Source organism: Hypanus sabinus, chromosome 10, assembly GCF_030144855.1.
Source record: "Hypanus sabinus isolate sHypSab1 chromosome 10, sHypSab1.hap1, whole genome shotgun sequence".
In the NCBI taxonomy this organism is placed as follows: Eukaryota; Metazoa; Chordata; class Chondrichthyes; order Myliobatiformes; family Dasyatidae; genus Hypanus; species Hypanus sabinus.
In genome coordinates, this window is record NC_082715.1 from 46,093,211 (window position 1) to 46,117,994 (window position 24,784).

General features: G+C 40.4%; 1 protein-coding gene across 6 annotated transcripts in view; it reads right to left on the minus strand.

The window, feature by feature from the left end:
* ldah (lipid droplet associated hydrolase) overlaps positions 1 to 24,784 on the minus strand; it is a 316,978-nt gene that overhangs the window by 282,042 nt on the left and 10,152 nt on the right. For 4 of the 6 annotated variants that reach the window (XM_059981798.1, XM_059981799.1, XM_059981804.1 and 1 more), the window contains exon 2: positions 17,178 to 17,343. In XM_059981798.1, the coding sequence (XP_059837781.1) occupies positions 17,178 to 17,313 (136 nt within the window). In that variant the 5' untranslated portion in view covers positions 17,314 to 17,343. Of the gene's footprint in view, positions 1 to 4,792; positions 4,851 to 17,177; positions 17,344 to 24,784 lie in introns of those variants that run through there. The other 2 variants (XM_059981801.1, XM_059981802.1) reach the window with 2 other exon arrangements.

A 24,784-nucleotide genomic window follows, 5' to 3' on the forward strand; every position in this document is an offset into this window, starting at 1 on the left:
AACGCCTGCTAACTGAAGCACAGCTTACAATTAAACATGCAACTGAAGATAAAGGAGCTACTTCTGAATTCGGTGTTGAATTGATCGGTGGCTGTGTTATATTCTCTGAAGGAGGAAACATTCTTTCTGTATTCACTCGTTCAAACCCATCATGACTTTAAAGAACCGGAAACAGAGAATGCTGAAAGCACTCAGGTTCAGTGCTGCCAGCATTTCCTGTTTTTTTATCCAGATTTCCAACATTTGCAGATTTTTGGTTTTCATAACTGTGAAAATGTTTATTATTGTTAAGTTTTTAAATCCAAAACAAAACTAATGAAAGCAAAGACACGGAGCCAGGAATGCATGCCTTAGTTCATTATTACTTCAGTGAGATGTGCACTTATGATGTGGTGGCATGATAACATATGCCATTCACATACTTTTACATATATTGTATAGTAAGCTTCATACATGTATACAAGTTGATGGTATCAGTGCTGCTGTTCCCTTGGGTTCATCAGTTGCATGGAGAGGGGTAGCTTGCTACATGGACAGTAGCTTGCTCTCCATATCGTACAGCCCAGGCTTATGTATCTAGACAACAAGAACTCATTACCCGTGATCAACGGAGGCTTTAGACTCAGATATAAGTTGATATACTTATATATCAACTTATGAATTATTTAAACAGCAAAAAATGTTTAATTAAACAATATATTTACATTACTCAAATATTACCAACATTTTAACCACACAACATTCTTTCCTGCTTAGCTATAAACTCCAACTCAATATAGAATGTATATCATATTACATACATATACAACTACTATATAGACATCCACAGCATAGCAAATTTTAAATTGTCCCATACAGGCCTAAAGATTTAATAGCTCTGGAGGATCTCTTACTCTTGTGGGATACCATCTTTCCTGACAAGGGTGTTCACTCTGCCAGGGCAATGCAGTTCATTCCCAATAAAGGCGAGCAGCACTGATCCTGGCACTTGTGGACATGTTGGCACCACACAGTGCATGGCAAACTGTTTGATCTGCTGATCACCCCTGGCCAACAGACAAAGATTCGAGCCAACCCAACACTTTCATTTTTACCATTCCTAGTATACTGGCATGTACTATAACTCTTCCAACACTTTAGCTCTCAGCTTTAATGATTAACCATTGTCAGTCCCCAGATCAAGCAACCCCTCTCAAGGGCAAGTTCATCCTTGTGCTGGTAAAAAAAAAATGGGGGAACTGGATTTTCTGCTGCACATTCCAGTCACTTTTGGTGGCTATATAGACCGGAGACAGTGTGGGGTCTTTTCTGGTTTCCCTTTGGATCATCCCTGCCATAATAGGGAGACTTTTGTCTTGCATTAGGGAGAATATGTCATGTGGACATATCCTTTGTAAATTTTGTAAAAGGAGGACATGGGTAAATGGGACAATCCATCAGCATTTCCATGATTAGTCGTCCTCTTGAATTCAATCATGTAATTGTGTCCTCCAAGAAACAGAGCTCATCTCTGCACTTGTGCTGCTGCTGTTAGTGAAACACCCTTCCATAGATTGAAAATGAACACTAGTGGTTGATGATCAGTAATGAGGATAAACTCTCTCCCATACAAGTACTGGTTGAAATGCTTTATACCCCAAACCAGACTCAAGGTCTCTTTGCCAATCTGGGTGCAAGTTTTCTCTGTAGTGGTAAGGAAACGTGATGTAAAGGGTATGAACCATTCACTTCCATCAACCATAATATGTGACATGATTGCAGATGTACCATAAGGCAAGGAATCACAAGCAAGCTTCACTAGACAATGTGAATCATAATGTATGAGTACAGTGTCTGACATCACCATTTTCTTGACATTTTGAAAGCCATTTCACACTGACTTGTCCATTGCCATTTGTTCTCAATCTGTAGGAATGAGTTCAAGGGGTGGAACACAGTAGTCAGGTTTGGCAGGAACCTGTTATACTAATTGACAAATCCTAAAAAGGACCGCAACTGTGACATATTCCTTAGCCTTGAGGCATCCACCACCGCTTGTATTTTCTCAGCAAACTTCAGTAATGTTTGTGTATAAATCGTGCGACCACAGTGATACTTGGTTCAAAGAAATCACACTTGTTGCGTCGTGCTCTTCGGCCACAATCTTCGAATCTTTTCGACACAGCCTTGAAATTTTGGAGATGTTTCTCATCATCCTTAGCAGTAGCAATGATGTCATCCTGCTAACACTGAGCGCCTGGACAGCCTTACCGCACCTGGTCCATAGCTTTCTGCTAGAGTGCAGGTGTAAATGCTATTGCAAAAGTAAAACCCATGATAACGATAAAGCTCTTTGTTTGTGTTTATGGTGAGAAACACTTTGGACTCTTCTTCCATCTGTAGATGGGCTGCAGTGAAGTCTACTTTGCTGAAGTGCTTTCTTCCAGACAGGTTTGCAAAGATATCCACTATCCTGGGAAGAGGGTATAGATCTACTTACAGTATGGGTTGACGGTGACATTAAGATCACCACAGGTGCTGCTCATGGGCTCCACTTTGAGCTCACTGGCTAGTTTATCACGGACAATACACTGAACCAGATGGGCTTTGCAAAATCTGGGTGTGGCATTTCCAATTAACACTATTTTACCCTTGGCTCTATTGCTGGGGCTGTGACATGCAAACGGTAGATGGAAATCCAATCAAATTATATTTATGTCAGACACCTATGGGCCCACAATGCTGGGCCTCCTGTTTTTCCCACATACAGCCCAACAGGGCCTTTTGGCTGTTGGATTTCACTGCTACGAATGTCATTCCAACAGGAGTTATCTTTTCGCCAGTGTAAGTTCTTAGCTGGTTATCTGCAGGCCTCGGTTCAGTCACTTTGAATTGCCATTGAAACTGATCTTGTGGAATAACAGAAACATCCAAGCCAGTGTTCAATACCATTTTAATTAATTTACCATTCACTTCTGGTGTAAGCCATATTGCTTGTTGACGCAAGACCCTGCTGAACATCTGCGAGTGATCATCTTTATCACTTTTCTTGTGATCACAAGATCCTATTGGACATTGCTAATGTCGAGAATTAAGCCTCAGGCTGTATTGTCGCCAGTTTACAGCCCCCCCAGGAGAGAGGTGATCATTACGGTCCACCAGAGGTGGAGTCACATAGAGTCAGGCTGGAGTTAATGCTGTTTCCCCGGTGTTCACTCGGCAGAAAACAAGTTGGATTGTGCTCAGCTGCAGACTCCTGCAACACTCACGGACTCAGGGTCTTGAACTATAGTTTTTGTGTGACTGTATTTTACTGATATCTTATTTGTGCTTTATGTGCTGCATGTGACTGTTGGTACTATGTTTTGCACATTGGCCCAGAGTAATGCTCTTCTGTTTCACTGTATTCATGGCTATTCATGTATGGTTGAATGATAATAAACCTTGAGCTTGAATTTGAGTAATATTGTTAGTTTTCACATTGTAAATCTTAAGGCTCCTCAGACCCATATCACTCTGATCATTATCAGAATGCTCAACAACAGCATGCAGATCACTGCTCTTTTTGAAAATGCAATTTGACTTTTTAAATCTGTTTTTCTTCCCTATGCAATCTATTTATTTTTGTCTGCCCAACATGCTCTCTGTATGTGTCCTACTTTGTTGCATTTTCTGCAAGTTTCACATTGCTCTAGTGTATGTGAGTCCCTGCCACAGCAGTGACACAATTTGTTCAACCAGGTTGGTTTCTGTTTAGACATCACAATTTTGTTCACACTTGGTTTCATTCCTGACTGCAACTCAATTGTGTTTCTGCCTGCTGTTTCCATTAATGCAACTGCTTTTTTAAAATGTGAGTTGTGCCATTAGGAACCGTTTTTGAATGCTTTCTTGTAAGTTTCCACAAACTAAACAATCTCTCAGTGCATTATTAAGCTCATCACTGAACTGACAATGCACAGACAACCTCATTTCAGCCACATACGCTGATATGGACTGCCTTTCCTTTTGATTTCATTTATGAAGCCCAAATTGTTCTGCAATCAATAATGTTTTCAATTCTAAATGTTTCTGCATTACTTTCACTGTATCAAAGTTTATTTTGGCTAGTTTGTTTGGAGCAGTTAAACTTCTACGCAAATTGTTTCCTCTTCCACTTAGTATAGTCCGCAAAACTGGCACACACTTTGCATGGGCTACTTCACTTGCTTCAAAATACTGCTCAATTTGCTCCATATACCATATCTAGTTATCTGTTGTATAATCAAATGCATCTACCTTTCTGATGTAGCTCACCATTTCTGCTATTTTTCTTACTGATGATTATTATCACCCAGAACTCACGGTTTATGAACCCATGAAGGTGTCTGCTTTCTTCCTTTTTCTTTGAAACTCAATGTCTTTGTCCCGTTGCAAAGAAAAAAATAGGTGCTTCGCTTTTTTAAAAAAAAACTTAACTGGCTCCCTCTTCTTGCAAAGAAAGCTTGCTGTGATTTTTTTTCAACTCGATTATCTCGCTGCACTTCAACAGGTAGGTAGTCATCTCAGGTTCATTTAAAACTTCCTTTTTGCCACTGTTATGTTTTGGAATTCCCAAACATAAAACTAATTGAAAACAAAAACCCATAGATGGGAATTCATATCTTAGTTTCACTGTTGCTTTAGCAAGACATGTACTTATGACATGGTGACTATTGCCATTCACGTTCTTTTGCATATAACCTATAATGAATTATCTAAACAAAAAAAGGTTAACTAAATAACATATTTACAATATTACTCAAATATTACCAAAATATTAAATATACAAGACCTCAATATTTCACTCTGCAACTGGATCCTGGATTTCCTCACTTACAGACCCTAGCCAGTTCAGATCGGCAAAAACATCTTCACAACCTCCATCAGCACAGGTGCACCACAGGGATGTGTGCATAGCCTGCTACTCTACTTGCTTTGCACTATGATTGTACGGCTAAGTATAGGTCCACCACCATATACAAGTTTGTCAATGACACTACTGTTGTGGGCCATATCAAAGGTGGTGGTGTACACCATACAGGAGGGAGGTTGAAAACTTGATGTAATAACAACCACCTCTCACTCAATGTCAACAAGACCAAGGAACTGATAGCAGACTTCCGGAGAGGGAAACAAGAAGTCCATGAGTCAGTACTCAGAGGTGGTGAGGGTCAGTAACTTTAAATTCCTGGTTGTCACCATCTCAGAGGACCTGTCCTGGACACATCATATAAATGTAATTGTAAATAGTGCACAACAGTGCTTCAGGAGTCTGCAGAGATTTGGCATGTCATCAAAAACATTCACAAACTTCCGCAGATGTATGGTGGAAAGTGTACTGACTGGCTACATTACAGCCTGGTAAGGGAACACCAATGTCTTTGAGCAGAAAGGGTAGTGGTTCGGCCCAATACATCTCAGGTAAAGCCTTCCCGACCATTGAGCACTTCTACATGAAACATTGCCATAGAAACGCAGCATCCATCATCAAAGATCCTCCCCACCCAGGCCATGTTCTTTTCTCACTACTGCTATCAGGTAGAAGATACAAGAGTCTTAGGACTCGGACCACCAGCTTCAAGAACAGTTACTACCCCTCAACCATTAGGCTCTTGAAAAAGGGATAACTACACTCATTCCATTTCTGGTGTTCCCACAACCAATGATCTCACTTTAGGGACTCTTTATCTTGTTATTTCATGTTCTATTTATTGATATTTACATTTGCACAGTTTTTGTTCATTGACAGTTAATGTCCTATAGATTTGCTAAGTATGACCACAGGAAAAAAGAATCTCAGGGTTGTACATGGTGACATGTATGTACTCTGATATAAATTTTACTTTGAACTTTTAAAACAGTCACCTATTAACCTTCTTTTCTCAATCAAGAGAACAATTTAATCATTTCCTGAAAGTAAAAAGCTTTATGATATTATTCTTGCAGATCATCCTTGCACCATCTCCACTGGCCCTTTTCAATCTGACATGCCTTTCATGACATGGCACTATTATACTCACCTTCACTACTTGGCAGTTGAGAAGGGCCCTGGGGAAATTCAGACACGGCAAAGCATAGGGACCATACAGTGGGAAGTCCAAGGCCCTGAAGGAGTGTGTCCTGAACAGCTGTATTGAGTTCTTCAGCTCATTTTCATCAGAGTCTCAGCCTGGAAAGGGTCCCAATTGTGTGGAAAACATGTGTGGTCCCAGTACACAAAAGTATTGAATGACTACCATCCAGTGGCCCTGACCTCACACATCATGAAGACCCTACAGAGGCTGGTCCTGGCTCATCTCTGGCCCTGGTCAGATCAGCCCTCGGTCCCCTGCAGCTTGCCAACCAGGAGTACATTGGAATCGACGATGCTGTCATCTACCTGCTGAACAGAGGTTACTTCCATTTGCATAAGCAGGACAGCACTGGGGGGAAAATGTTTTTTTGATTTCTCATATGCCTTCAATACCATAGAGCCCTCACTGGGGGAGAAGGTCTGTTCAATGCAGATTGGCACTTCCATTGTATCCTGGATAATGGACAACCTGACTAGTAGATCATAGTTTGTGTGGCTTCAAAGCTGTGTGTCAGACATGGCTATAAGCAGCACTGATGCAACTGGAGACTGCACTAGCTTCCTTCCTGTTTACCTTCGTACCTCGTACTTTAGATATAACAATAAGTCATGTCACCTGCAGAAATTCTCTGATGACTCAACAATACTTGGCTGTACAAAGGGAGAAAGGAGGATGAATACAGGGCCCTGGTGGAGGCCTTTGTCATATGGTGCAAGCTGAATCATCTGCAGCTCAATATCAGTAAGACCAAGGAGATGGTGACAGACTTTAGGAAGACAAAGCCTGCACTGTTCCTTGCTACTATTGATGGTGAGGATGGGGATGGGGTGAGGACCTACAAGTAGCTGGGGGTGCACCTGAATGACAGTTTTGTGTGGAGCACCAACAAGAAGGGCCAGAGTCACCTGTACTTTCTGAGGAGACTGGGGTCCTTTCATGCATGGAAGGCTCTCCTTCGCCAGAACAATCTTCTACACAGTGGTGTGTTGGGGCAATGGCATCAACACGGGTGATGCCAACAGGCTCAATAAACTGATTAGAAAGGTTGGCTCTGTTATAAGAGTCAAACTGGACACACTGGAGTCTGTGGTAGAACAAAGGCTCCTATGGAGAATCCTGGCAATTCTGCACAATGTTTCTCACCCTCTGCATGCCACCTTGGCTGAACAGAGGAGCACTTTTAGTAATAGACTAAGACAACTGCGCTGCTCCAAAGAGCGCTGTGTGAGGTCATTCTTACCCTTGGCCATTAAACTCTATAACCAGTCAACCTATAGCCGGGGAAGTGATGACCCCCTCCTGTTAGACTGTTTGAGATAACTTACTTTTTATTCTTTCTTCTCTTCTAATAATGTATAATTTGCAAATCTGTGCACCTGTAATGCAACTGTGACACTGTAATTTCCTTCAGGATCAATAATAAAAATCTATGCATCTTCAATTTGGCAATTATCATAAATAATAACTCCCAGACATTCTGTACTTCATTCACCTACTGGCACTCTAATAAAAGGAACTGAGTGGGGAGGGGGCACAAACGTAAGCAGACAATGGTCGTATCAAAAATTACATTACAAAATCAGCTGCATCAACTAAATACTGAAAAGTAACAGGAAAAAATTAAGCAGGTAATCTATATTTACACAATCTTTATGCAATGGTTGGAGAATATGATTATAAAGCCAACAAGCTATGAGACGAGTAATAAAAGTCCCCTAAATAAGCAAATGTGAAAAATTGAAATTTGGTATTTCAAAAAAAAGTCAATCCCAGCTCAGTTTAGATCTTTAAAAACAGCTAATGAATGTCTGTTAGGAAAAGGCCTGAATACCAAAATTGGTGGCCATTTGTATAGAGGAGTGTAATCCCAGTTACTCAAATCAGGAAGAAAAGTTGGCATACATTTGTGGATCACTAAGGCACCACCAAATGTAGATAATGTTGGATTATAAAATCAAAAACCTGCTTTTTCATTTTCTTTTGTACATTAACAAATGGCTTAATGCCATGCCTATGGAAGAAAGCATTCATATATCAAATTAGATATCTTTAAATCTACTCCTAGACACCAAAATGCTCTTGCTAAGAATAAGAATCAGCTTCACTATGCAAATAAAGTACTCCTTCCTTCTTTGCCACTCTTTTTGGTGTTCAGTACATCAATTTACATCTTATAATACAATGAAACATTTCACTAAGTGGTGCAGTGCACCAGTGTGTTGCTGCAATTGTGCGGCTGGACCATATTACTCAACAAGTAACCAAGCTTGCAAAAAATAATTTGATGGCCAACAAGATACACATAGTAGATCTATTTCTAATTCCATATTCTACCACAACAGGTCCGCAGCAGACACAATTTCACTGGCTCTCCAGTCAGCCTCACTCAATATGGACAGTTGCAATACATACATCAGGCTGCTATTTATCAATTACAGCTTGGTATTGAACACCATCATCTCCTTAGTACTGATCAACACACTTCTAAAACTGGCCCTACGTACTTCCCTCTGCAACTGAATCCTTGATTTCCTCATCGGGAGACCACAGTCAGAACCAGGTTTATTATCACCAGTATGTGACGTGAAATTTAACTTAGCAGCAGCAGTTCAATGCAATACATAATACGAGAAAAAAAGAATAAATAAGTAAATCAATTACAGTATACACATATATTGAATAGATTAAGAGCTTGCAAAAAAACAAATACTGTACGTTAAAAAAAAGTGAGCTAGTGTCCAAGGGTTCAAAGTCCTTTTTGGAATCAGATGGCAAAGGGGAAGAAGCTGTTCCTGAATCACTGAGTGTGTGCCTTCAGGCTTCAGTACCTCCTACCTGATGGTAACAGTGAGAAAAGGGCATGCCCTGGGTGTTGGAGGTCCTTAACAATGGATGCTGTCTTTCTGAGATACCGCTCTCTAAAGGTATCCTGGGTACTTTGTAAGCTAGTACTCAAGATTGAGCTGACTAGAGTTACAACCTTCTGCAGCTTCTTTTGGTCCTGTGCAATAGCATCCCCTACCCCTATACCAGACAGTGATGCAGCCTGTCAGAATGCTCTTCACGGTACATCTATAAAAGTTTTTGAGTGTACTTTTTGACATGCCAAATCTCTTCAAACTCCTAATACTATAACAACTACAGCCACTGGCTTGCCTTCTTTATAACTACATCAATATGGTGGGACCAGGTTAGATCCTCAGAGATCTTGACACCCAGGAACCTGAAGCTGCTCACTCTCTCCAGTTCTGATCCCTCTATGAGGATTGGCATGTGTTCCTTTGTCTTACCCTTCCTGAAGTGCACAATCAGCTCTTCCATCTTACTGACGTTGTCAAGCTGTTGCTGCAACACCACTCCATTAGTTGGCATATCTCACTCCAGTATGCTGTCTCGTCACCACCTGAGATTCTACCAACAATGGTTGTATCATCAGCAAATTTGTAGATGGTATTTGAGCTATGCCTAGCCACACAGTCATGTGCATAGAGAGAGTAGAGCAGTGGGCTAAGAACACACTCCTGAGGTGCGCCAGTGTTGATCGTCAGCGAGGAGGATGTGTCATCACCAATCCACCCAGATTGTGGCCTTCCAATTAGGAAGTCAAGGATCCAATTGCAGAGGGAGGTACAGAGGCCCAGGTTCTGTAACTTCTCAATCAGGATTGTGGGAATGATGGTATTAAATGCTGAGCTATCGTCGATAAAACAGCATCCTGACGTAGGTGTTTGTGTTGTCCAGTTGGTCTAAAAGCTATGTGAAGAGCCATTGAGATTGCATCTGCCGTTGACCTATTGTGGCGATAGGCAAAATGCGATGGGTCCAGGTCCTTGTTGAGGCAGGAGTTCAGTCCAATCATGACCAACCTCTCAAAGCATTTCAGCATTGTCGATGTGAGTGCTACCGGGTAATAGTCATTAAGGCAGCCCACATTATTCTTCTAAGACACTGTTATAATTGTTGCCTTTTTGAAGCAAGTGGGAGGTTGAAAATGTCCTTGAATACTCCCGCTAGTTGGTTGGCACAGGTTTTCAGAGCCTTACCAGGTACTCTATCCTTGCAAGGGTTCACTCTCTTTAAAGACAGACTAACATCGGCCTGACAGAGAGATCAGAGGGTCATCGGATGCAAGCTGTGGCTGTGTTCTCTTTCAAAGCGGACATACAAGGCATTGCAGATCAGTAATAACACACTGATTACTAATCCAGTTGTGCCTCATGGTTTCGTGTTTAGCCCATTGCTCTCTGCTCCCTACCTTCCTAACTGCGAGACCTGGCACAGCTCAAATGTCATTTACAAATTCACCAATGACTCCACCATAGTCGGCCGAGTCTCACGTGGTGACAAGGAGGCGTTGTGAAGTGAGAAATATCAGCTGCTGCATGGTATCACAACAACAAGCAGCAAGACCCAAAAACTGATAGTTGCTTTCAGAACTGATAGGTTGAGGGAACATACAGTTCAGTGCAAATATTTTTGGGCACATACATATAGCAAGAGCAACTAAGACTTTTGCACAGTAATGTATTTGTCAACGTGAGCAGAGAGTGAGTTTGTAAATCTGGTGAGAGGCAAGGATATTGGGAATGGCGAGGGTGCAGCACCGTGGGAGGAGTTTGGGACAGGTGGCAGTGGAGTGCCAGGGTGGGGTGGGGGGGGGTGTGGATGCAGACCCACCCAGTCCTGAGACACCAGGCAGGTCATTTGATTTCAAACAATTGGTCGCTGTGGTGCTTCCCACTCCCTCTCTTCTTCCTTCCCTTTCCCAACCAAGTTTCCCTTTTCCTAGTCCCCTTCCCATTTTCAGTCCACGGTATAGACACATATTAGAACCACTCACTCATCTCATTAATTTATATGTATAAATAATGTGCCTAATACATTTGAACAGAACTGAACACCAATCTTCTTTGAGAGATCAGGGATGGAAAGTTGGAAAGGTCGTGCAGCTTCAAGTTCCTGAGTGTCAATATCTCAGAGGATATATTCTGGGCTCAACATATTGATACAATCACTAAGGTGAGGCTAACTTCATCAGGTGTTTGAGGAGATTTACTATGTCACCAAAGATCTTACAGATTTCTACAGATGTACAGTGGGGAGAATTCTGACTGGTTGCTTCTGAGCCTGGTATGAAGCCTCCAATGCACAAGATCAAAGGAGCCTGTAGGGAGGTTATAGACTCAGCCAGCTCCATCATGCGGACCATGCTCCCCACCAGCGAAAACATCTTCCAGAGGTGGTGTTTCAAGGAGGTGGCATCCATCATCAAGGACCCTCATCATCCAAGACACGAGTCCTCATTAACACCATCAGAGAGGATGTTTGAAGATCACACTCAACAATTTAGAAACAGCTTCTTCCTCTCTGCCAGATTTCTGAACATTCAAGGAACCCACAAACACTACCTCATTATTCCTTTCTTTTTATCCACTATTCATTTTAGTAACTTGTAGAATTTTATATCTATGCAGTGTGATGCTGTTGCAGAGCAACAGATTTTACATCATATGTCAGTGATAATAACACTGATCCCGATTCTGAAATTCGGTTATTTTTACCCTTTTTGGATTCATGAACATTATGAAATTCAAAATCCTGCCCACCTAGAAGCTTTCCCAATAAAAACTATTCTAATTGACACCAAGATTAACTAAGCAAACCTGCCTGCAAAAAACAGCTTAAAGAGCTGTCAATAGAATAAGTTAACACACTACCTATAAATACATAAACTATGATATATTCAATCCTTTATCCAAAGCTTTGAATGCTTTCATTGAGATCGTGGCCATAAAGGTGCAATTTCCTAGTCACCTTAATATTCCTCAATAATCCCGAAGGAAAGTTAATTGATATTGCATATAAACTCTTTTCGGGCTTCCCGCAGGGTCCAGGTGTCAATTTTAACTGAAGTTTTGATGACAAACTCTGCCATCTTCATCAGGGATGATGCCTAGGCATGTCTAGTCCGGGGGTAGATACACTCAACTCCAGTTGTCCGTCCCTCCTGATTGGTTGAGGATTAACCAATCAGGTTTCTGCTGTCCCACCCTGTTCAAAATTGTCAACAATTTTAAACAGGGTGGGACAGCAGAAACCTGATCAATTAAAATTGACACCTGGACTCGACTGGCAGACCAGTCTGGATATATGCTGGAAGAGTGCTAGATCCTTGTTGATATTCCATGGTTACATGGTTGTGTAGATGGAAGTAAACCATTAAGCCAGAACATTTATGCACCACCATAAGGGCAGTACATTATTTGACAAGAATCTTTCCAAATTAGTGATCAAGCAAAACAATGATTTTTATTTGGAAATGGGGATACGTCTAGGCCAGACAAAACAAAAAACATTGAATAGTACAGAGTAGGAGTCTTTGGCCCATGATGTCTGCGCCAAACATAATGCCAAATTATACTAATTCCTTCTGCTTGTATATGATCTATGCTCCTCTATTCCCTGCAGATTCAATCAAGTAGCAAATTAGTTGAGTTAATGAAACATATAGAGCCAATGTACTCGATTGGCATCATTCTTAAAAGATCTCTCATTGTCACAGAACCTTTTGACCATGAGTTGAACTGTAAACTGGCAGCTCCTATAGGTTTTACCAGCATATGCATTTATATTTCAATCCCAGTCTGAAGGTTAAAATTCAGTATATTGAAGCAAGTCCCCGTCAAGTATTTTTATGTGTCTTCACAAATGGAAGTTATGCAATTATGTTTTTAAATACAAGGACAATTCCAGCATTATCATGTTTTAAAGGAATTTTGTATCCCACAGGACAAAGTTTAGTTAAAATTAAAGTTGTAGAAATGCCAGTATTTTAGTTCATATCTTCATCCAAGTGGAACTACAAAGCTGCATAGTTTTGGCCATCATTATGATTCAAAATGACTCCCAGTGAAGTAATACATCATAGCTAGCCCAAACAAAAGTAAGATTGAAAAATGTGTTACTGGAAAACATTAAAAAAAAATTACAGCCAAAGTTAAATTTCTTACAGCTCTAGTTAAAATCAGATCATGAATGTTGTAAATTACATTCGTGAACTGAATTATGACAGATGAACAGTGATTTCTCATCTTTTGAACCTCTACACTTAAAATGTAAAACATACATTTGACTATCAAAATCATTTCAACTTTCCACAAGTTTTATGAAATTCTTCTATTTGATACAAAATTATGAAGTTGCACAATTGACAAATAGGTTGTCATAAGAATAAGCTGAATGCATTTTCTAATTAGTTGTAATAATCATTGTTCATTTTAGACTAAACTGCACTTTGGATTCCAAACTCAAAATATTGAAAATAAAACTGCTTCATACTTCTTCTACAGTATATGCTATCAACAAAGAACTGCTTACATTCTGGAAGTTATTATGGAATAAAAATCACTTAATTACTACAATTGCAACTGTTTCCATTATTTTCCCAAAAAATTAATCGTGTAATCATTGAACAACTGGGAGTTTAAATGGAGTTTTACAAAGGTCCATTGTAATGCTTATAGTTAAGAATCAATCATTTGAAATATTAACACTTTAAAGTGCAATATGGGTGTGCTAGAGTATTAGGTTAAAACCAATGCTTGACCTTCAAAACAGGCAAGCTTTCTGCTATTCCATCATTTTTCTGGATTCAGTTTCCAACTCATATTAAAAACATTTAATTTTCTTTTTAGTCTATTACAATAATCCAAAAACAATTGACAGCACTCTGGAGTTTTTGGTCTGGTAGATCTTCTCTTGTGGACACACATTATTCGTTATGGAAGCAGCTTATGTCTCAGAGGTGACTGAATAACTCAAGCTCTTTAAACCATTTGGGTCAAGAACTTCTCCAAGATTAAGCTTTTGAAGACACATAGTTCCCTTTCAGCTGACTGGACTGTTACATTTGGATGGAATTTCTGGAACTGAGCCTAGGAATTCAGCTGCATGTTCAGTAAATATCATGCCCAGCATCCACAATCTAGTCACAGTATGCTCATTCCATTCTCAAAAAGTCAAAGCATAGCTTGATCCAATCTCAAACTACAGGGCAGCATCAGTTCCAGAATAGACATCACCATTCCAGACTTATGAGAATCTATATGAATATATAAAGATGAACAAGTGTTCTCCTGGAATGTGTAACTAAAGTTCAAAGTAAATTTATTATCAAAGTACATACATGTCACTGTATACAACCCTTAGGTTCATTTTTTGCAGGCATGCACAGTATATCCAAGGAACACAATGGAATCAATGAAACCACATTAAAGACAAACTAATATGCAAAAGACAACAAACTGGGAAAATACCAAAAAAGAATTAATGTCGGGAACATGTGATGAACAACCTTGAAAGTGAGTCCATAGTTTGTGAGAGCAGTTCAGTGATGGCGTGAGTGGAGTTATCTCCTCTGGTTCAAGAGCCTGATGGTTGACGGGTAATAACAGTTCCTGAACCTGGTGGTGTGGGTCCTGAGGTTCCTGCACCTTCTTCCTGGTAGCAGCAGTGAGAAGAGAGCATGGACTGGATGTTGGGGGTCCTTGATGATCAATGCTGCTTTCCTACACAGCACTCCGTGTAGATGTGCTCTATGCAGAGGAGGGCTTTACCCATGAAAGACTGCACCATATCCACTGCATTTTGGAGGATTTTTCCATTCAAAGGCATTGGCGTTTCCATACCAGGCCATGATACAACCAGTCAATATATTCTCCAGCACACATCTACAGAGGTTTGTCAAATCTTCACAAACTCCTAAGGAAGTAGAGAGGCTACTGTGCTTTCTCTGCAATGGACTTGCATGCTGGGCCCAGGATAGATCTCGTGAAATGATAACACGAAGGAATTTGAAGTTGCTGACCCTCTCCACCTCTGATCGTCTGATGAGGAGTGGTTCATAGACCTCTGGTTTCCTTCTGAAGCCATTAAACAGCTCCTTGGTCTTGCTGACACTCAGAGAAAGGGTGGCGTTGTGGTACCTCTCAGTCAGACTTTTTATCTCCCTTCTATATGGTGATTTCGCCAACAACACTGATATTTTCAGCAAATTTTTAAATATAGCAATGGAGCTGTACTTCGCCTCACACTCATAATATAAAATGAGAAGAGCAAGGGGCTAAGCACACAGCCTGGTGGTTCACCTCTGCTGATGGAGACTGTGGAGATGCTATTGCCAATCTGAACTGGGTCTGCAAGTAAGAAAATTGAGGATCCAATTGCACAAGTATTAAGGCTTGAGAAGTACAGTACTTTATTCGAACCAAATGATAACTAGTGAATGTCAGATGACTCATTTGTACTACCTACTCAATTGCAACTGTAATAAGGCGGCCCTTTACCAACACATCTATAGTCTCACACACAAAATGTTAGAGGAACTCAGAAGGCCAGGCAGCATCTATGGAAAAGAGTAAACAGTTGACATTTCAAGCCTGATGAAGGGCCTCGGCCCAAAATGTAGACTGCTTACTCTTTTCCATAGATGCTACCTGACCTGCTGAGCTCCTCCAGCATTTGTGTGTAGTGCTTTGGATTTCCTGCATCTGCAGAGCTTTTCCTGTTTGTGACATCTATCGTCTCGTTTGTTTATTTTCAAATACCCTTGCAGCTCTCAGATACACTTCAATGTTGGATATCTACATCTAAACATTTACATCTACATGATTTCAGCAAGTTGAGCTTACTAGAATAAGTGTGAATTATAATTGTTAATTTTCTAGATATATGAAAGGATGTGGTGTTGACACGTGGCCTAGTGGGCAAGGCATCAGACTAGTAACCTGAAGGTCATTGGTTCGAGCCTCAGCTGAGGCAGCGTGTTTGTGTCCTTGAGCAAGGCACTTAACAACACATTGCTCTGCGACGTCACCGGTGCCAAGCTGCATGGGTCCTAGTGCCCTTCCCTTGGACAACATCGGTGGCATGGAGAGGGGAAGGCCTGCAGCTTGGGCAACTGCCGGTCTCCCATACAACCCTGCCCAGGCCTGTGCCCTGTAAACTCCAGGCGCAGATCCATGGTCTCTCGAGACCGATGGATGCCACCACTAGGTGTTCAGAAATTGCAGATTTCCAGCTAATCAAATTGAAAACCACAACAGCCATATCAGGTAATGCATTATTTGGAATTTATGACACATCTGGTGTAACAAGGCTCTGCCTGTGTTTATGTTTCAAATGAGCCCCTCTAACCTTTGTCTTATATTGCCAAAATATAATTTTTCTTTCACATTCATACCAAGCTAAAGTAATCTATAACCTTTGCCTCATTTACCCCCTGTAAAAGCAAATTCCACACTTTCAACACATAAAGGGCAGGGACTTGCTCCAGAATTCTCTTCTGGATTTAATGGTGACAATAACATATTTATGACTACAAGTTTTGAACCTAGTCATGTGGAAGTATCCGGTTCAAATTGACCAAAGTTGAAGACTTACTGGAGTTCATCTCTCAGCCTTTTTCCTTCCAGGATAAAGAACACTAGATTTTTTTTTTATATAAACACAATGTTATCTTTGATTTTTTTTTGCATTTCACATATGTCTGTAAATTTATGAAACCAGCAGCCAAAGAGAGCAACATAGTGGCCATTGCTAACTTTCCACATTGACAATTTTCATTGGATTAGGACTATAGTTATGCAAAACAATTTCAATTCATATAGATAGATTAGCTAACATGAGTGAAATGCAAGATACTAAGAATTAAGTTAAATACAAACTTGGTAACTACTCTCCAGGAAAATGGGTAATGAATGCAACATATCTGTTTTAATTACCAAACCACAAAGAAACTAAATTCTGTTGTCAGGTATTCTCATTTCTGAACTACTTCACTTCTGAATTATCTGTGTCACCAGAACTAAGCACACATTTATATGGAACAGAAATTTCCTTACTTACGTTGTCCATTCTGCATCTTTCATGCCATTAAGATAGAGCTGTATTATCTGGAAATAATTAAACTTGCGTCTAATCTGAAGAGCACCTTTACAAAACATCTGGATCTATTGCTTCTATTTTGTTCGGGCATATTCAGCATTTGAAAACAGCCTTGATTTTTTTTTTGTTTTTGAAATCCCAATACATTAGATTCCTTACCTGGAATAATCAGGAACAACACCCTCGAGGACGTATTCGAGTCATCCTTTGGCCAACAATCAACTGATCCCAGTTTTAGTAGCTGAGTAGCAGCCCCACTGCAATAGAAGAATTCTTCCTGAGGTTCCTCCTCCATGGCGGAAGCAGAGCAAAGCTAAATTTACACCTGTCACAAAAGTATGCAATCAGTATCTATGCTTGGAAAAGCTGGGGTAAATAGTTAACTTTTGTTAAGATTTTCAAGTCACATCTGATAATCTGCAATCTACAGGTAGCACATATCACGAGTGCATGAAGTTCAAAGAAAGTAGACATTCTTCCAATCATCCAATAGAACCGTAATGCAACTCTAAATTGGAAAGCAAACTTAGATTTGAAGCTTAAAGCTGCCCAAATTGCACAGCTGTGTGAAGTTTGCTACCACAATAGGGGAAGTGTAAGCCAACTAAAGAATTTAAAAAACGATAATAACTACAGCAACATTGATTTTATTTCACTGGCAATAAAGCAACATGAACAACAAAGAAAGGTAAATATTAGAGCTCTTTCCTCAAGGGATCCTACAATAATTCTGAATGCCAAAGCATACGATGTTAATGAAATAATTCAGAGGTCAAGTTTGTTGTTACCATGCATTTATAATTTTTAAGAAATACACAATCATCAAACAATCTGAAAAATATTGCCTCTCTCCTTTAAGTCACGTAGTAACAAAGTAGTTCAGATTTCCTTCATGGTTACACAAATATTTTTTTGATTACTGTCAGTCTTTCCACGACCATGTTATGGAAAAAAAAACTTTGAAGCCCGAAAACGATCAGAAAAGCACGCATCTGTAATATATTGGAATGCTCGAGTTAGTGATAGTAAATTGAAACAACATATTACTAGTAATATTAATGCCCACTACCTTTATTTGCACCAGAAGCAGAGCTGAAGGCTGGCTCTTCTTACGTGCATAGTTTAAAGACATACCAGGCTAGATTTTCCTTTGGAATTTCAGAGTATCTAACTGGAAATCAAAGAAAAATGGAGAAGAAATGCTACCATTGAACCCTAATCTGAAAATTGCTGGCAGTCTTTTTGCCATCTGTGATAAATTATAATAAATGATTGCATTTTTCCCATTGCACTCTATGAACAAAAATGACAATAAGATGGTACAGTTTGAACCAAGCACTCCCTCAATAAGCATCAATACTGAGCAGACCAAAGCAATAATACTTAGCTCGTTTCATTCTCAAACAACTGTTTCTTTACCATTAATCTCATCTCTAATTCCAGTAAATGCCATGGGCTGAATTGGACTGCCATTTTACATTAATATAATTTGACTCTCTTGAATGCTATCACCTCTTACAAAGTGAAATCGAGTGACATAGGTGACAACAGGGCTTCACTTCCAGATGAGAATGTGCTGGCTTTGACTGTCAACACATGGAGTAACCATCACAAACTCCCACAGCCCCAGATGACCCTGTGGTTTCAATCTCTGATGCCAAAGGTGAGAACATTCTTCAGAAGGGTGAACCCATGGCAAGTATCCAGCCTAAATGGGGTACGTGGCCGGGTACTAAAGACCTGTGCAGATCAACTGTCTGGAATGTTCACTGAGATCATTAACCACTTGCTTCGAAAGTCTGAGCTACACACCTGCTTCAATTATACTCTCGTGAAGAATATGGTAATGTCTCTCAAAGACTATCGTCCAGTAGCACATACATCCACAGTGATGAAGTGTTTTGAGAGGTTGGTGATGAAACATATCAACTCCTGCCTGCGAGGCAACTTGGATTTGCTCAAATTTGCCTACCAGCACAACAGGTCCATAGCAGATGCTATTTCATCGAGAAGAAAAATGAATCAGCTATGAAGAAATGGTGGAACACACTCAGTGGGCCAAATGGCCTAAGTTTGCTTTTACATCTTATCGTCTAATGTTGTCTTCATTCAACTCTAGAAAATTTGAACAACAAAGATGCATACATCAGGATGCTCTTTATTCACTACAGCTCAGTATTCAATCTTATCATCCCCTCAAAACTAATCAATTTGCTTCAGGACATGGCCTCAATACCTTCTTCTGTAAGTGGATCCTTTGTTTCTTCACTTTCAGACCCCAGTCAGTTTGGACTGACAACAACATCTCCTCCACAATCTCCTTCAGCACAGGTGTACACAAGGCTGTGCGCTTAGACCCCTGCTCCACTTTGCAATGGGGGCAAAGCACAAGTCCAATGTCACATTTAAGTTTGCTGACAACACCACTGTCCTTGCCAAGTCAAAAGGTAGTGGTGAATCAGTATACAAGAGGGAGATTGAAAATCTGGCTAAGTGGTGCCACAAAGCAACCAATCTCTTACTCAATGTCAGCAAGACCAAGGAGCTGATTATTGACTTCAGGAGGAGGAAACCAAAGGTCCAAGAGCCAGTCCTCATTGGGGAATCAGAAGTAGAGAGGGTCAAAAAATTTAAATTCCTCGGTATTAACATTTCAGTGGACTTCTCCCAGAATTAAGAAGAAAGCACAACAGCACTTCTACTTCCATAGAAGTTTGCGAAGATTCAGCAGACAGCTAAAACTCTGACAAACTTCTATAGATGTGTGGTAGGGAGGATACTGCCTGGCTGCATCAGAGCCTGTTACGGAAACACCAATGCCCTTCCACAGAAAATCATACAAAAATTAGTGGATACATCCTAGTCTATCACCAGCAAAGCCCTCCCAACCATTGGGCACATCTACACAGAGCATAGTCACAGGAAAGTAGCATCCATCATCAGTGATCCCTACCAGCCAAGCCATGCTCTTTTCTCACTGCTGCCATCAGGAAAAAGTACCAACGGGACTCACATCACCAAGTTCAGGACCAGTTATTACTCCTCAACCATCAGGCTCTTGAACTGGAGGACAACTTCACTTGCTCCTCACTGAACCGTCTACAATCCATGAACTCACTTCCAAGCACTCTTCATCTCATATTCTCAATGCTTACTGCTTATTATTAGTATCTCTTTTTTTTCTTGTGTATTTGCACAGTTTGTTGTCTTTTGTACATTGCGTGACCACCCTGTTGGGTGTGCTCTTTCATTGATTCCATTTTATTTAACTTATTGAGTATGCCAACAAGAAAATAAGTTAACTTTGAACATTAACTTTGTCCTCACATCTCTCCATTATACACACTTTATGATACAACTCTGTAGCATTGACCACTTAGTACATATCTCAATTCAATGCCAAAAATAACTCGTTCCAATCTACTCATAACTTCAGATTTGATGGTTCTAACTTCCCTGACCAAACCGGACATCTTTTATCTCTAGAAACCTGAGGGTGTCCAAATGCACATACTACCATGCATTTCCAGCTTCCCGTGCTCACCAACACACATTAACCCCAGATCTCAAAAGTCTTCCGATTTAAGATACAATTCTGCTGTTCAAACCCTTACGTGGTTTGCTCATCATCTCTAACCACCCAGTTTAAAACTCATCATTTCTCCAATAATAACTTATAAACATTTAGCCACCCTTACTGACAACACTTTCAGTCACTCACTCTTAAACCTTATGACTCACATCAGAATGGTTCCTTAATCCAAACTTTTACCATTACCTCTTGATGTTTTCTCCTTTCACTCCATGTCAACATTCAGCTGATTACCCATACATGAAGCACTCAGATATCTTCTAGGTTAAAGATACTGTGAAGATGTACAATTGCTGTCAATGGGGTAATGATGCTGTTGAATGAATAATCTACAACTACCACTGTGCCCATTCTACAGGTCTAACTTTTCTCTCAGATCTTGAGCACCAAATGAGCTCCCCTGTGTTAAGTCTTAAGAAAGACATCAGAAGGACCATCCAAGCAACAGTAAGCCAAGCAAGCAAGGTGGGAACATAATGAAAACATGCTTTCATATCCATGTAGTGTTAAAGTGACTCTTCCAGTCTGCTCACAATGGGTACAGCTCCCCCGCCCCCCCAACTTCATTATCAGGTGTAATTTATTTTCTGTGTGTTATCTGGAACTACATGCCTGTGATGATGCAGCAAGCAAGCTTTTCATTGGGCTAATGCATATGACAATAAAATCAACTTCTTTTTATGCTAGTACAATCTAAACTCATTTTCTAAACAATTATTTCTATTTGAAAATAAAGTAAGTTCTGTTCCTGACACGGAATTACTTTTTAAATTTCTTTCCATTTGAAGATCAATGCTTTTTGTTTACATTTTTCTTTGCTTTTGAGCATTTTTAAACATGCTAGTGCCAAGTACCATTCATTGAAACATATCTGACAAACAAAATCATAAGCTCTTAATTTTGGGTAATTTATTTAAGGATAGTTACTATGATAACCACCAATTGTATATCTTTTGCTGTTGGCAGTTGGCTGATGAATTGCAGCGATAGAATAATACAGTATTTGATGAAGACTACTTCCCCCTTTAAGGAGAAAAATACAGGAATAATTTCCACATCGAATCTAATTCAGCCTAATACAAGTGTTTGCAATGAAATACCTTATCATCTGCATCTTCTGATCCCTCTCCATCTGTTCAGATACCAATATAGATCAAAAATAGAAATATACATCAACATCCTTTGAAGGTTATTTTGGTAATGCTTGCCCATAGCTAATAAAATGCAAGATGGTGTTCAATGTAGCAAAGACAGTTGCAATTGCGAAAGCAGTTAATCTTATGTTAATCTTAATTTAGAATAAAAATGTGGCTGCCTGTCAGCTTGGTTGCCCAGAAGACACACATGATTATCCTTTGTACTGAACAGTATGAATGATACCTGCAGCTTAATCATCCTCATTGTTGAAATGAATGGTTCTATTCCAAATTTCTGTTACCCCTCAACTGAAAAATCTTTAAGTAACTGTCTTAGTGCTGTGAAGCAGCAGCAGGAGGCTCAGATACTGCTTACCTGAATGGAAAAAGTTCCAGTAAGTTTCGAAAGGAGGAGCAGTGACTTATTTGCTTACATATTCAGAAACAGCTCTATTTCCAACTTTAATCTCTAATTTTCTCTTTCAGGGTTCTTTTGAAGACCCTGACCTGGAGTTACATGCTGAATACGGCTCTTTGCGAGAATGGGGCCTGCTCTCGGGGTTTCACGGCTGGCCGTTATTCGGCAGGCCAAGGGTTCGGCCCAGGAGCTCAACTCGCCTTCTGAGGTCCGAGATCTTGTGGCTGTGGAGAGGGACAGATCGAAGGTCGATGTCCAGGTGTGTTGTGGGAGATGAAAGATCTAAGGCTGTGTGCCCAGAGACCAGAGCACCAGAGACTTTGGGCACAGAGCTCAGAAAAAGCAATGCAACGGACTCTTAACATCGTAAACCAGTGAGTTGTTTGTTATGTCTCCCTTATCGCCATGAAATGGAGACACCTCTTTCTCCCTTATTAGGGAGAGGCTGTGGTAAGTCGAATACCAGGTGAACAAGTAGTCTTTGGAGTACTGCAAATCTCTGTCTCTGCTGTTGCTTTGCTCATGCTTGAGTGCTCGGTGGCGAGTGCTGATGCACATTTTTTGCTGATGTGGAGGGAGGGGGAGGTTGATTGCTGCTTGCTGCTGCTTATGTGAGGGAGGGAGGGGAGCTGGTGAGGATCTTTGGGGTCACTCCTCTGTTTTCATGGATGGTTGCAAATAAAAAACATTTCAGGATGTGAATTGTATACATTTCTCTGACATTAAATGTACCTTTGAATTTTTTTACCCCTTCCACCTACTCTTTTTCTATTCCCCATTCTGGCTCCCCTCTTTTCCCCAGTTTTTTCTCTTCATCTGTCTATCACCTCCCTCTGGTGCCCCTCCTCCTGCCCTTTCTCCCAAAGTTCTTCTGCTTCAAACTTTTACCTCTTCCCCTTATGAACCTCCCAGCTTCTCACTTCATTGTTCCTCCCCCACCCAACTTCCCCCATACCTGGTTTCACACATCACCTGCCAGCTTGTACTCCTTCCCCTCCCCTGCACCTTCATATTCCAGCTTCTTTCCAGTCCTCAGCCCAAATTTTCAACTATTTATTTTTCTCCATAGATGCTGACTGACCCAAGCTCCCCCATCATTTAGTTTTGGCACTTTCGTCAGTTTCTCAGCATGATCCACACAGGTAGTCAACAAAGACTTTTTTGACATGGAGTATCAGCAGATCATACAGTCCATGAACTGATCAAAACTGTTGTTTTTCTACTAAAGTAAGAAAATTCTAGCCACTGGCATCTACAAAAGAATAGTGCACCACAAAGATGAGTATTGGCATCCTTTTAATCATCTCCACAATTGATCAGCTAATCCACCTGAATACAAAAAAAAGGGAGTATTGTTTACACAAAGAAGCTGCATTGTAGTACCAGCCTGCTTCCCTGTTGAATACTTTTTATCTGTTTAGAATGGATGTTATTCAGGCCTGCTGCTTTTCCAGCCTTTATATGTCTGATGGCATTTTTTTCATTCAGTAAGCTGTAACTTTGTCACCAGAACTGCACTTTCCTTGATGCACTTGTCAGCTTCAACCACACCACCAAGCCGGCAAATACAGTTTAAGGAGAGGACTTTGCTATTGACAGCTTTACCTGTCAAGCTAATCGAATGCTTTCCACTAATCGATTACAACCATGAGATAGGCCAGACTCCACTATTTTGCTCATCACAGTGTAAATAAAGAGCTAAATATGATCTGGAATATTTGCCATTGGCCTCCAGTACAAACATAATTTACCTATGAATGACTCTAGTTCACAGCCAGATAGAGAAATTGAGAAGGAAGTGCCCTAGCAACAAAAGAACTCTGTATGAAGACCACTCCAAGTGGCAGAATGCCCAGACTAGAAATTCATGTTAAAACTTGACCTCAGGTACCGTCTTCAGGAAATTTGTACATTCTTACCATGATGACATGGGTTTTGCTCAGCTGCTCCCAAATCCCAAAGATACCCTGTAAGACTGATAAATTCTGCAAGTTCTCCCTAATCCAGGTGAACAGCAGGAGAATCACAGGGAAGCTGGTGGGCATGGGAGACAGAATAGATGCAGGTAGTTAAGTGGGAAACAGGACTGATATAAGAGCATTGAAAGTTGGCGTAAATTCAATTGGCTGAATGTCTCACTCTGCAGTAACGTAAATGTTCCACCCATCTCAATTGGTTCAATGGTGAATGGATAATTGACATGTATCACACTTCTTTAAACTACCCACTTGCACATCCACACAGGAATGGTACCAGCTGGAAAGCCATTGTCAGCCAAACAAGCAGGAAAGAGCAGACTGATAAGGAATTTGCAACTCTGATATCTTGGTAATAAAGACCTTGGCATAAGGGTGATAGGGCAGTTGCCTATGGAGAAAAATGTGATGACCTATAAGACCTTCAACCCTGGCAGATTAAAAGCCGATACAATTATATAGGGATACAATTCCAGACCAGGGACCTTTAACTGAAGTGACAGACAAATAATTCAACACCCTTTGGTCTTCCCACCACTCAAATGCATGCCCTGAATACAAGTGTAATGTTTTGTTTATCTTTCTGTTTAAATTTCAGCATATGTAAAAATGTTAGTGAAACATCTGTGAACAAATGGACACCA